The sequence below is a fragment of the Oratosquilla oratoria genome, chromosome 6 (assembly GCF_046742065.1).
Source record: "Oratosquilla oratoria isolate Oo_2021 chromosome 6, ASM4674206v1, whole genome shotgun sequence".
In the NCBI taxonomy this organism is placed as follows: Eukaryota; Metazoa; Arthropoda; class Malacostraca; order Stomatopoda; family Squillidae; genus Oratosquilla; species Oratosquilla oratoria.
In genome coordinates this window covers 13,857,417-13,870,548 of record NC_134782.1, presented here as the reverse complement: position 1 = coordinate 13,870,548, position 13,132 = coordinate 13,857,417, and the positions used below count along the sequence as shown (strand labels likewise).

At 37.0% G+C, this 13,132-nt stretch overlaps 1 protein-coding gene across 3 annotated transcripts in view; it reads right to left on the bottom strand.

The window, feature by feature from the left end:
* mtDNA-helicase (mitochondrial DNA helicase) overlaps positions 1 to 7,968 on the bottom strand; it is a 47,038-nt gene extending 39,070 nt beyond the window's left edge. For all 3 annotated transcript variants that reach the window (XM_076186464.1, XM_076186462.1, XM_076186463.1), the window contains exons 1-6: positions 7,835 to 7,968; positions 4,552 to 5,120; positions 4,272 to 4,441; positions 3,492 to 3,629; positions 2,556 to 2,700; positions 821 to 953 (exon numbers count right to left, since the gene is read on the bottom strand). In XM_076186464.1, the coding sequence (XP_076042579.1) occupies positions 821 to 953; positions 2,556 to 2,700; positions 3,492 to 3,629; positions 4,272 to 4,441; positions 4,552 to 5,120; positions 7,835 to 7,848 (1,169 nt within the window). In that variant the 5' untranslated portion in view covers positions 7,849 to 7,968. The remainder of the gene's footprint in view (positions 1 to 820; positions 954 to 2,555; positions 2,701 to 3,491; positions 3,630 to 4,271; positions 4,442 to 4,551; positions 5,121 to 7,834) is intronic.
* Positions 7,969 to 13,132: the final 5,164 nt, after the last annotated feature.

Sequence of the window (13,132 nt, the reverse complement as noted above, 5' to 3'; positions counted from 1 at the left end):
TCACTGAATGCACGTCTCACACGGAGATGAAGGTGAACACTTAAGAGCTATACACTTGAAACACCAAATGTGAGGATCCACTTGGGCTGGCGGTAAGGGGGTGAGACAAAGGTATCTCCCTTCGGCGAAGGCACACAACCCAGCTTGAACAACAACAATACTGGAACCAGATTCCATACTTACAGTGAAGGGTAGGATACCCGGTGGCGGTTAAGGGAATAATACAGGAAAGGGAGAAGGCACTTAATAAATTCCAGGACACAGGAGGCGTAGGGAAACCCCGATGAAATTGAAGGACGACGAACTTCTTGGCGTCCTGGGAGTGAGCTGGCGACAATCAAAGCGGGTTGCTTGATTTTCGGCACATACGTAAATATTGAACCGTTGATTAATTAACAGTTCGCTGCTGTGCTAATAATGGATTTTGACTGAGAATCGGCAGTTGAGCGATGTTAACTCGTTCACTACTGCGAAGAGAATGGTTATAGTGTACGAGACTTGTGGTGGAGGGCAAGGGGCCCCCCCCCTTGCCCCAATGGGGCCCCTTACTGAGGATAAGCGTTGCCCAGACCCACAGAGTGAGGATTTTAATTTAGCAGTAGAAATATTTGCGCACTACGCGAAGGTATCCTATTGTAAGGAGTACCGAAGAGTTTGTATTCTTCGGAACAAATCATCTTCTAAGTGAGCAACATCTTTAGGAATATGACTTTTATGCATTCAAAGGTTTACCTGTACTTCTAACTACCACCAATCTGGAAAATCCACATCCAAAATAATATAACAATGGGAATCCCACTATACAACCTTCCATACTTACATTACAACTGCAGAATTTTGCTGCATTGTATAGATAGAGGACAGAAAGGAATGGGAAAGTACCCCTGCTGGTATCCACATGATAATTTGCCGTGGGGAAATGTTGACAATAGCTGACAGTTCCTTCTCTGAGCCTAAAAGTAATAATGAGCAATATCTGTAATTAAATCATTATTATTTTCCTTTACAGTTATGCATGAAAACAATATATTCTGCTTCATCTTTTGCACCTGTTGGCTGTGTCAAAGCACACATCCATTTCACACACATACAGACACACTCACATTAAAGACATTGGATCTGACTTTGAAATATTGAAGAGAAAGAGATGATATTGATTACAGTATTCAGGTCACTAATGGGGAAAACCTACATTGACAGAAGAAATCTCTTGATTAAGGATAGGAAGGTTTTCAGAGGTCATGAGAGCTATGCTCGTAGTGACCTGCCTTTGTATCTCTCAGCATTTAGTTTGTTCTTAAATTTTTGTATGGTGTTTGCACACACTATTGTTTCATTTAATTTGTTCCAGACATTCACCACTTTGTGTGGAAAACTATCTTTTTTCAGATCTCTTCTACAACTATCATTTTTGAGTTCCTTTTCGTGTCCTCTTGTTTTTCTTTTATCCCACTTTCATAAGTCTTCTCTGTCAAGGACTTCCATGCATTTCATGATTCTGTAAATGGCCAGTATGAGGGAGTAATTGTGCTGACAGCACAGTAAAAGCAGAAACATGGAACATATGAGAGAAAGTTTAAATATGTTTGAGATGAAATGCCTGAAAAGCATGGTAGGGGTTACTAGGCTGGATAGAGTGAGAAACAAGGTGGTGAGGTGGATTGAGAGTTGGGAGACAGGGTTGATGAAAGAATACTGGGATGGTTTGGACACATGGAAAGAATGAATGAAGAAAGATTAAGTAGAGGTGGAAGGAGTGAACATGAGGTGGCGACCAAGGATGAGATGGATAGATGGGGTAAAAGAAGAATTGGGTAAGAAGGGAATATCTGTTGAGGAAGGGAGACGACAGAAGATAGGGGTGAGTGGAGAATGGTTGTGTATTGATGATGCTGTGATGCATGGAAGGGAGTGGGTAGAAGATGGGAGGAGGGGGGTAAGGAATACATGTGAATGATATTTTGACACAGCCCGAAGGGATTTCTCCCCATCTTCTTTTTTTCTTGATGGGAGGACAGAGAGGGGTGGGGGGAGCACTGCTTAAATGAAGCAGCCTTACTGTGGGTGTGCTGTGCTAGATTGCTTCTGACCAAGGGCAGTGGGTGAGATGCAGGGATGACCCATAATCCAGATGTCAAGAAAGGAGAGAGGGAGGGAGGGGTGGTGAATGGGAGTGCATTTGGGAATGAAATGGGTGGGAGTGGATTATGCCTTTGACTTTGGCTACCTCCCTTGTAAGGGGGAAAAAGCTATTGTTATATGTATGTAAAACTACAGGCAAATTTCATTACCCAATAATTTATTTCATCTTTCATTTTGACTTAGTTACCCACTTTATATGGGGGAAAAGGGCTTTAGCACTTAGCATATTATATCAAACACAGGTTGAATGGGTGTTACATGGGTGTTTAATTTGACTTGGCCACCCCTTTTATGAGGAAGAGGAAAACGGTTTTGGTACATATACTCAATGGTTAAGATTTTCACTCAATCATCTTATCAGAAGTACCCTTACAAAACCAATGAGTTTAAACCCCAAAAATTAAATTACTTACTGTTGGGAATTGCTATAGCTGTAATATTGTGTTGTGCTAAACAAAGAACATCACAGGCATTTGTAACTAAAACAATACAAGGACTTGAAGCAGCACTTTTCATGTTGAATGGTTGATTTCTTCCCACCAAGAAACGGCGAATAACCTTCGTGAATTAAAGATGAAGAAAGGTTTTATGGATAAAGCGTAAACATTACTTATACAACATAAATGGACATGTCTAACCAACACTACTTATACTTCAGTGAAACAACAGTAAAATTAAATAGCCAAACCCTTCCATTGAGGGAGACCTAAAATTCTGGGCCTCCCTTTCAATAATCATGAAAATCAACAAGAAAATAAACTTACTAGAATCAATGGCAAGCTTTAGACAGACACAAACTAATTACTATCTATAAATAATCAACCTCTTCAATATGAGTCAAATTCTCACACCCAGCATTGGATACCTGAGGTATGATGATTGATGCATCACAATACTTATGTTATAAAGTCACTACTGTATTACTCCTTCTCCTTCTCTGAGTAATAATGAACACAGAAAATGCAATCAAGCATGTTTACAGAATTTAAGGGGCCACTTAGCTACAACTACAAAATAAATACAATCAAGACACTGACACCGACATCCTCGTATACCCACTTGCCCCTCACAATGCCTATATAGGCATCATCATATGGAAGAGGTTAATAAGAACCACACTTGACTATACTTCCATGGCACAATTCCCAACAATTAGCAAGACACTTTGCACATAGACAGTTTTATGCAGCAATCAAAAAATAAATAGATAAATAAAAAAAATTACAATTTTTTTCTTACTGTGTTTAGTTATTTAAGTAGAGACACCCTTCTTTAAAGCAGGCATCTTCAATGTTTGCATATATTGAAAAAACAAAACATACTTAAACTATAAGTAGTCAATCCCTTACCTGAGGAACTTTATGTAGCAAAGAAATGCTCTCATATCCACATAGTTCACCAGTTTCATCATAAACAGGAAGTAATATTCTTGAATTATCACGACTAATTCTTGCATCAAACTTTAGAAGAGTTCCAATATCCACATTCTGCAAATGATATGCTTAAATGAGTATTGTAAAGTAAGTGACTATGATAAAAAATTGGGTTTCCCATATTTGTTGTATCATATATGTCAGGGTTTTCACAGCAAAGACAAATGATCAACACCTTCTGCCTTTTGCCTTTCTTCTGGTTTGGCTAATCCATCAATCAATTGTTGCCCCAAGTTTAGCTAACTGGAAAAACACAGCCCCACAGCAGTTGGCAATAGATATTGGGCCCTCCCTTAGATCTCTCAAGGTAGAAATGTTTTATTGTTTACTTTGTATTAGTGTGGGATTCTTTCTACATCACTGAGTGAAAATATTAGAGGGAGGGCCATAGTCACTGGTTGTTAACTCTGCTTGTGTTTAAGTTGAAGGAAATATAAACAGAAGTGAGGAAAATGAAGGGGTTTAAAAATGAACGGCAGAGAAATGGCTCTATCTGACAGGACCACCTCATGAAGGTAAATGTCGTCAGTCCCTGGTTTAGCAAGAACGTAAAGATTATGCTACACATTGATATTTATCCTTGACACAATTGACAACGCATTGAAATGTAGGAGTAATATCCTAAAAACAAGTCTGAAAACATATCAAAACTGTGCCCCTAAACAATTTTGCATAATAACATAAGAAGGAACTCACTTGTAAACAGCTGGTTTCTAGAATATCTTGATGTTGGTGAGACAGAGGCACTGCAGCATTAAGTGCAATCCCCAGACTTTCAGGGGTTAATGTATCTTCAAATGAGTCAATCACTCTCAAAAAGTCCTCCCAGTTTCCATCTTTACAACAACCAGGGCACACAAAATATCCTGAAAACATCACTATTTATCAAGAAATGAACAAAAACTTGCTTTAAAGATGTTATAACCTATATTTCAAATTATATTCACACTGTACAGTGCTGACCCCCTAATAATACCTGATGTTTTATCTATAAAGATTTCCTGGATTTTGCTTGGATTATCTTTAGCACAAGCTGGACACTGTACTATATAGTTCGTTTCCATTTCTTCATACCCAATAGACCGAGAATTTAAGAACTCAATTATGTCATCCTCTATACCATCTGTTTCCTCTATGTCATCCTCTTCATACAAACCATCTTCGAGTTCAGGCACTAGGCTTACATTTCCTTTCAGGTAATCAGGAACACCCATTTCATTACCTTTACAGGAATTACTACAAGTAAAGTGAATACTGCGATGACAGACTCCTAAATTAGGTGTCATATATCTTTTATCAAAAGTTGATGAACACATCCTATGTCTAAATACATTTTTACAATTTACTGTTCTCTTATAATAAAGCCTCTTTGCCACTGAAAACCATACTGATGAACTTGATTGTAAAGGCATCAGATGGATAACTGATTCTGTGCCGCCCTTCTGCCATATTGAAGCCATTCCTCGGTAGAAGTGTAATATTTTTGAGAAGGAAATTCCTTCCCTCCCAAGGATACTTCTGCATCTTCCAAGCAAAGACATTGTCCTGGAAAGAAAAGGGGTAACTTTAAATACATGACATAAATACCTATCTATGGGAGACCTTGGAAAATACTGCAAACTACCTTGAACTCACTAGTTTCCAGCAAAATCAAATTTAAGGGAACAGTAATGACTATGATTACAGTTACCAATTAATTGTTGCCTGAAGTTTTTAAGTTTTCTTGACCAGTAGCTTACTATCCTAGACCAGTTGACAATGGTCATCAATACCCTACTTCACACAACACCACACCCTAAATCGCTATAATTAAGACTGAGCTGCTGTACAGTCACCTGTACAAATTCATGCAGTTGGGATATGTATTTGTCAAACAAAACACCCTTTCTGAAAGGCAAGAGTCAACCTAATCATGGTGAACATTCATAACAGAATAACATTACCAAGATATAACAAAATCTGTACAGAGACACATGATTTGCCATCCAGAAAACCTGGAGGTTACAATGACAGTCATATACTCACACACCATAAACTTCTATGAATGTCTGTACCTCTGGGTGGAGGTGGAGGTATTGACAGATTCTGAGTCAGTCAATCAATTGTTGGATCTCCTCGAGTTTAAAGGTGGAAGAAATATTGACAATATTGACAATGACAGGTCTTGAACAAAGTCCAAAATCTAAATGTCAGCCCCTTGGGGTTATGCCACCTAACAGAAATGAGGAAGTTGGTGGGGTTTCAAGATGGGCAGCAAGGAGATTATTAATGTCCCTCTCACAGGACCACCTCATGTAGGTACTTGTTATTGAGTGAAAATAGATCAAATGGAGATGCTCATCTCCAACATGTCTCAAAGGACCATGTACAGGTGCCCCCTCCCCCCTACTGCATGGGTATTATCCTACATGCACAAGTTTTCTTTAACTGATTTTTAACTTAAGTTTCACTGACTGGAAACCTGCAGTTCCATAGCAGCTGGCAAATCCTTAGACCTCCCATCAACTTCTTTTATAAAATGGGAGCAGTTACTAGTGTCATTTTTCTATTGTGATAAAATGAAGGAAATACAGTCAAAATCAATAGAGATTTTGGGCCAGTACCAATGACGGTTATCTGCAAGTGACGGTTCTGCAAAATGAACCCATCACCCATTCTTAAAATCTGTACCTCACTTTTATCCCTCCCTCCTCATAAAATATGGCAACCTACCAGTGCACTGTTCTCTCACTGGCACCAATTTGCTGCACTATCTGCTTGGTTTGCAGGCCAGATTCTTTTAAAGCAATTATCTGAACAACTGCTTCACATGAATATTCCCTCTAGAGGTCATATTAGGGTCATAGGGATGCCTGGAGTGGTAAAAATGTGACGCATCGGAAAGAAAATTTTACGAGCACTCACCGCAGCAATCCTCTTCCTACAACAGCTAGATGCACACTAACTGCCATTTTGTGCTGCCATGTGACTTAGATTATACTACACTACACACAGCCCAGCCATCACTTTTTTCCGAATTCACTATTATCTCCTATGGGTACGTTTATAAAACGGGCAAAATTCTTGTCCTCCCATCCCACCCCACCCCACTTTTTTGGGGGAGCATTTAAAAGATCTATTAGTAAAATTCCACTCACACAAACATGTATATTTAACATGAAAATTACATTATTCAATAGCTCCTAACATAATGTAACCATCCCACACAAAAAAATGATCTTTCACATGAAAAAATCAATATTGTGTTTGCATGATAGTGGAATACAAGAGATCCATTTTTTCTTGGAATGGTTACATTAGGTTAGATAAGAAGCGGGAGAGAGAACCAAATGCTCGGTGGACAGCTTCAAGCATGTGCTGGACAGGTTTCTACGGAAGGGTGGTAAATGCAGACACAGTCAAAAGTTTTGAGGCAAGGCTAGACAAATTCTGGAAGGGACAAGAGCAAATATATAAATATAGAGCACAAATTAACACTGCACGCGGCCAACACCAACATCATACTAGAAATCAGGCTGCCACACTGGAGTCATAGGCCAAATAAGGCCTCTTCTAGTAAAACGTCAACTGTAATCAACTGAAGGTGCCAGGCAAGCCCCCAGTCACCCAGTGCCAGGCTACACCGCCATCAGTAGGTTCTTATCAAACACGAACAACAGACCAACTGGCCCTTGCCTTGTGAGGAGGGACAGCAGGACTGGCAGCAGCGGTGGATCTCTATGATTGTGAAGACTGACTTTGAAACTTCACCAAGTAACTAGTAAGTAAACCATGTAAGGACAATTAGACAAGTTTCATGTTAAATAGCTGTGCTTGGATGATTCTGGAATTTTACTATATATCTTTAACTTTGGAGGCTATTTGTCAGCTTTTCAAATAATAATGGAGATGTCCTGGTAACCAGTACCATTTCCCTAACCGCATTTGAACTACGGTACATCAAGTTATTTCTCTAATATTAAAATAAAATACAGCATCAACATCATCTTTTTCTTTATTTTTATCGCCCTTTTTCATTGATGTTTCCTTTTCTAGAGAACTTAATTCGCTTTATCTATCTTAACATCATTCACTAACATAATTTCCATACCATTTGCATAGTTCATAATTATGATATACAATAAATATTCTGTTTTTAACCAGAGCCTATCAATAATATTTTTAGTCTCTTTGAAATACTTAGTTACTTCTATGTTTGCTACAATCATGTTTCGTTGACAAACCTGAGAATTGTTCTTAAATTCCATACAAAATATCACCTTTCATATTTCATGTAATATCCACATACTTGGTAGTGGCACTGCTCTCAATGCATTTATGATACTCTTTGCTATCCTTTTCTCACGTTCCAAGTTTATAACTAACATCACATTTCCACAGAAATAGTTTATCTAAAGAAAAGAAATATGACCAATGTAACGGTCAACAAACAAAATAATTTTGTCGTCTGTTTCATAGATGTCGCTAATATCAGGCTATAATCATTGCTTTAGATGTGGCAAAAGGGAATAAGTATTTCTCAATACATAATAGTATAGTTGTATTTCTATGTTTAATGTTAAGCTGTCACTGTGATGACGAGAAATAATCCGCTCTTTGTGCATTTTCATTACATTCTTCATCGAAGAGATACTAACACAGCTATATGATTTTTTTTTTCAGAATTAAGACTACTTCATACTTGGAGTCTAAATTCTATTATTACATTAGTGTGTGTGTGTGTGTATTTACCTAGTTGTATTTTACGGGAAGGGGAGCTATGCTCGTATTGTCCCGTCTTCCTATCTCGTTTTATCTAAACTATTTTTAAATTCATGTATTGTTTTTGCACAGACCACTTTCTCATCTAATTTGTTCCAACTGTCTATTACTCTGTGAGGAAAGCTGTTCTTTTTCAGGTCTCTTCTATAGCTGTCTTTTTATTTTCTTTCCATGTCCTCTTGTATTTCTATCATCCCATTTTATCAGTGATTCTGTAAATAGCTATCAAATCTCCTCTCTCTCTTCTTTGCGCTAGTGTCTGTAGTTCAAGTTTTGCTAGTCTCTCTTCATATGATAGTTTTGTGAGTGTAGGTGCCAATTTTGTAATTGCTCTTTGTATTCTTTCAATTTTTTTTATACATTTTTTTGTACTTGGTGACAATATCGTTGCTGCATATTCCAATCTTGGTCTTATCAGGGTGATTAGAATTTTCTTCACCATTTCTTCATCCAGGTATGTAAATGCAACTTTGATTGTTCTTATTAGATTATAAGTTTCTCCAAAAATCTTATTTATATGTTTCTCAGGTGACATATTATTCATTACAATGACTCCCAGGTCCTTCTCATTTTCTACTTTTTTATTCCTTCTCCCAATTTATATGCTCCTGTTATTCTGTTTTTACTTTTTCCAAATTCCATTATACTACACTTTTTTGTATTGAACTCCATTTCCCACTTCCTACTCCATTCCTGTACTTTATTTAGATCACTCTATAGTGATTCACAATCTTCTTCAGTTTTCACTCTTTTCAGTAGTTTTGCATCATCTGCAGAAGCTCATATAGCTTTCAATTCCTTCATCCATATCATTAATATATATAGCAAACATTATAGGGGTCAGAACTATTCCCTGCGGAACACCGCTTATTACTTCATCCCGTTTTGAGTTCTGGTTTCTTATTACTACTCTCATTTTTCTTTCTTGCAAAAAGTTTTCCATCCAATTTAGTAGTTTGCCCTGTATTCCTCCTTGAGTTTCTAATTTCTTAAGCAACTTCTTATGTGGTACTTTGTCAAAAGCTTTCTTTAGGTCTAAAAATGCACAGTCCGCCCATCCATCTCTTTCTTGTATTATATCTATTAGCCTTGAATAGAAACATATTAAATTGGTGACACACGATCGTCCTTGTCTGAATCCAAATTGCCTTGGATTTAACACTTTGTTTTTTTTCTCTAAATATTTTACCCATCTACTTTTGATAACTCTTTCACAAATTTTTGCTATTGTACTTGTTAGAGAGACTGGTCTATAGTTGCTTTTTTCCAATCTTCTGGAACTTTTCCTTCTTTCAAGGAACTATTTAGTATGCTATGTATTTTGTCTGCCAGTTCATTCCTGCATTCTTTCAGTATCCAGTTTGCTATTTCATCTGGTCCATGCGATTTTCTGACATCAAGATTACTCAAGTGTGTTAATATTTCATTCTTTGTTACTTCTATTTCTTCCATAGGGGGGACTTTCTCTTTCCATTCGTTCTCTTCAGGTTGTATGTTCTCCCTTGTAAACACTGATTTAAAATGTTTGTTCATAATTTCCGCCATTTCTATTTCCTCAGTGTATTCAACTCCCTCCTGTCTTAATTTCTCCAAGTCTTGTTTGTTTTTCAGTTTATTGTTTACAAATCTGTAGAATAGTTTTGGTTGATCTTTACACTTTTCTATGATATCTTTTTCATATTCTCTCTTTTCCTCTCTGCACGTTTGTACATATTCATTTCTATAACAGGTATATATTTTCCATTTTTCAGGTCTTCTGTCTTTTTTCCATCTGGTCCAGGCTTTGTCTCTTTTGTCTTTTAACTCCCTACAACTTTTGTTGTACCAGCATTTTACATATTCTTTTTCTTGTTTTTGTCTTGGGACATACTTTTCCACTCCTTTTTTTGTAAATTTTTGTCAAAATATTCCATTTCTCTTCTACTGTTGTTTCTTCTTTGTATATTTCTTCCCAGTTTTCCTTTTGAAAGAATTCTCTTATTTTATCAAAGTTTGTTTTTTCATACATCAATCTTCCTTTTCTATATTGTTCATTTCTTTTCATATGTTTTTCTTCATTAAGTTCCAGTTCAATCAATATGTGGTCACTTTTACTTATTGGTGTTTTATATTCAATTTTGTCCACTATTCTAGGTTCGGATGTAATTACTAGGTCTAGTCTCGATGGCTCTTCTTCATTTTTATACCTAGTGTTCTCCTGTATCCATTGTGTCATTGTATGGTCAGTAACCATCTCAAGTAGAGCGTTTCCCCATGAGCCGTCTCCACCCTTTACTGTCATTTCTTCCCAGCAGATTTCTTTGCAATTAAAGTCGCCCATCATAACTATTTTTCCTCCCTCTTCCATTATCTTGTTTAATGTTATCTTTGTGTCCTCTAACATACTTTTATGTTCACTCTCTTTCCATGAGGCTGTTTTTGGGGGCACATAATTTATCACAAACTTTCTGCTCTTCTTATCTCTGTCTTCTACTTCCATCATTATCATCTCTACTGTATTCTTTCCATATGTGACACACCTCACGTTTATATCCTTCTTAGTCAGGAACATAACTCCACCCCCTTGTTTTACCTCTCTGTTTCTAATCCAATAATTACATGCACCATGTCCTACACTGTTGGGTGGTAGTGGACCTTTTAATTTTGTTTCTACAATTCCCATTATGTCTGGTTCTTTTTCTTTCAAATAATCATTCAGCCCATTCAATCCTGTTATTAATCCATCTATATTTGTGTAAGACACTCTTAGTTTTCTGCCACTTCCATTGTGTTCTCTGTTTCCCTTTTGTTTTTCTCTTGTATGTCGACTTTCTTTAGTTTCATATTCACTACTCTCCAATAGAATCTCTCTTTTTCTGACTCCGTTCTTATCTGGGTTTTTTCCTTTGCTTCAAGTCTTTTCTGTTTTTCTTCCTCTCTTTCCTCTTTATTCATTTCCCTTTTTATCCATACCTTTTTATATTGTTCACTTGTTGCTAGTTTCCCTGTTTTGGATAAGATATTCTCAGCCGTGGTTTGTGACCTGAATTTAATCTTGATTGGTCTGGTCTTGTCTGTACTATATTTCCCTAGCCTGAATTTCTCTTCGATTTGTTTCATTATTTCTGGTTCATCTTCCTGAACTAATTCTAGTAAATTTCTTACTTTTTCATTTTCCTCTTTGATTCTTGTGGTTCTATCTGGGTTATGTTTCTCTTCCATTCCTAATATAATTATACATTTCTTTTTGTCTGCTAAGTCTCTTACTATATTCTCCTTCTGTCTCATCACTTTAATAACTGAGTTTTCAGTTTGTTCATTCATTTGCTGTCTGATTATGTCAGTGAATGCAACTTTGCTATTTTCTTGGATTTTTTTTTCCAGCCCTCCTTGTTCTCCTTATTTTTCTCCTTTAAGACTTTATTCTCATCTTTTACTTCTTTTAACTGTTTTTTTAATAATTTCCTTAGTTAAGTTTTTGTTTGCCTTCTCTAGTTCTTCCAATTTTACAACTCCCCGTACAATGTTGTTAACATGACCGAACCTACGCTCCAAGTCCTCGATCATCTTATCGACCTTCTCTTCTAGTCTTGTCAGTCGGGGGGGGGGGGGGGTTATGTCCCCCCACACCCGCTTTAAATCCCAGGAACAAATTCGCATCACTTTCTACTGTATTGCTCTTATCTATACTTCTAATCTTTACATTTTTATTAGACATTTCATCGTCGCTCAGCTGGTCGGGGGGCCGTTTGTTTATCTTTCGCCTGTCTGCCTGGGCCAAGTCCTCTCCTTCCTCATTTCCTTCCATTTCCCTCAGCAATCCCTCCCCTTCTCCTCTTTCCCTACTTTCCCACTACCCCACGAGCAATTTCCCCCACCCTGTAAATACAATAGGCACTTCTCTTTGCGTTGGGATCCACGAAACTTCAATTTTCTTCAGAACGTCTTCTAAGCCGTCCGTTCGTTGAAGTTGTGTGTGTATTTACCTAGTTGTTCCTAGTTGTATTTACCTAGTTGTATTTTACGGAAAGGGGAGCTATGCTCGTGGGGTCCCGTCTTCATATCTCATTTTATCTAAACTATTTTTAAATTCATGTATTGTTTTTGCACACACCACTTTCTCATCTAACTTGTTCCAACTGTCTATTGCTCTGTGAGGAAAGCTGTTCTTTTTCAAATCTCTTCTATAGCTGTCTTTTTTTATTTTCTTTCCATGTCCTCTTGTATTTCTGTCATCCCATTTTATTAGATTCTCTCTATCAGTAATTTCTATGCCTTTCATGATTCTGTAAATAGCTATCAAATCTCCTCTCTCTCTTCTTTGCTCTAGTGTCTGTAGTTTAAGTTTTTGTAGTCTCTCTTCATATGATAGTTTTGAGAGTGTTGGTGCCAATTTTGTAATTGCTCTTTGTATTCTTTCAAGTTTATTTATACATTTTTTTGTACTTGGTGACCATATCGTTGCTGCATATTCCAATCTTGGTCTTATCAGGGTGATTAGGATTTTCCTCACCATTTCTTCATCCAGGTATGTAAATGCCACTTTGATTGTTCTTATTAAATTATAAGTTTCTCCAAAAATCTTATTTATATGTTTCTCAGGTGACATATTATTCATAACAATGACTCCCAGGTCCTTCTCATTTTCTACTCTTTTTATTCCTTCTTCTCCCAAATTATATGATCCTGTTATTCTGTTTTTGCTTTTTCCAAATTCCATTATACTACACTTTTTTGTATTGAACTCCATCTCCCACTTCCTACTCCATTCTTGTACTTTATTTAGATCTCTCTGTAGTGATTCACAATCTTCTTCA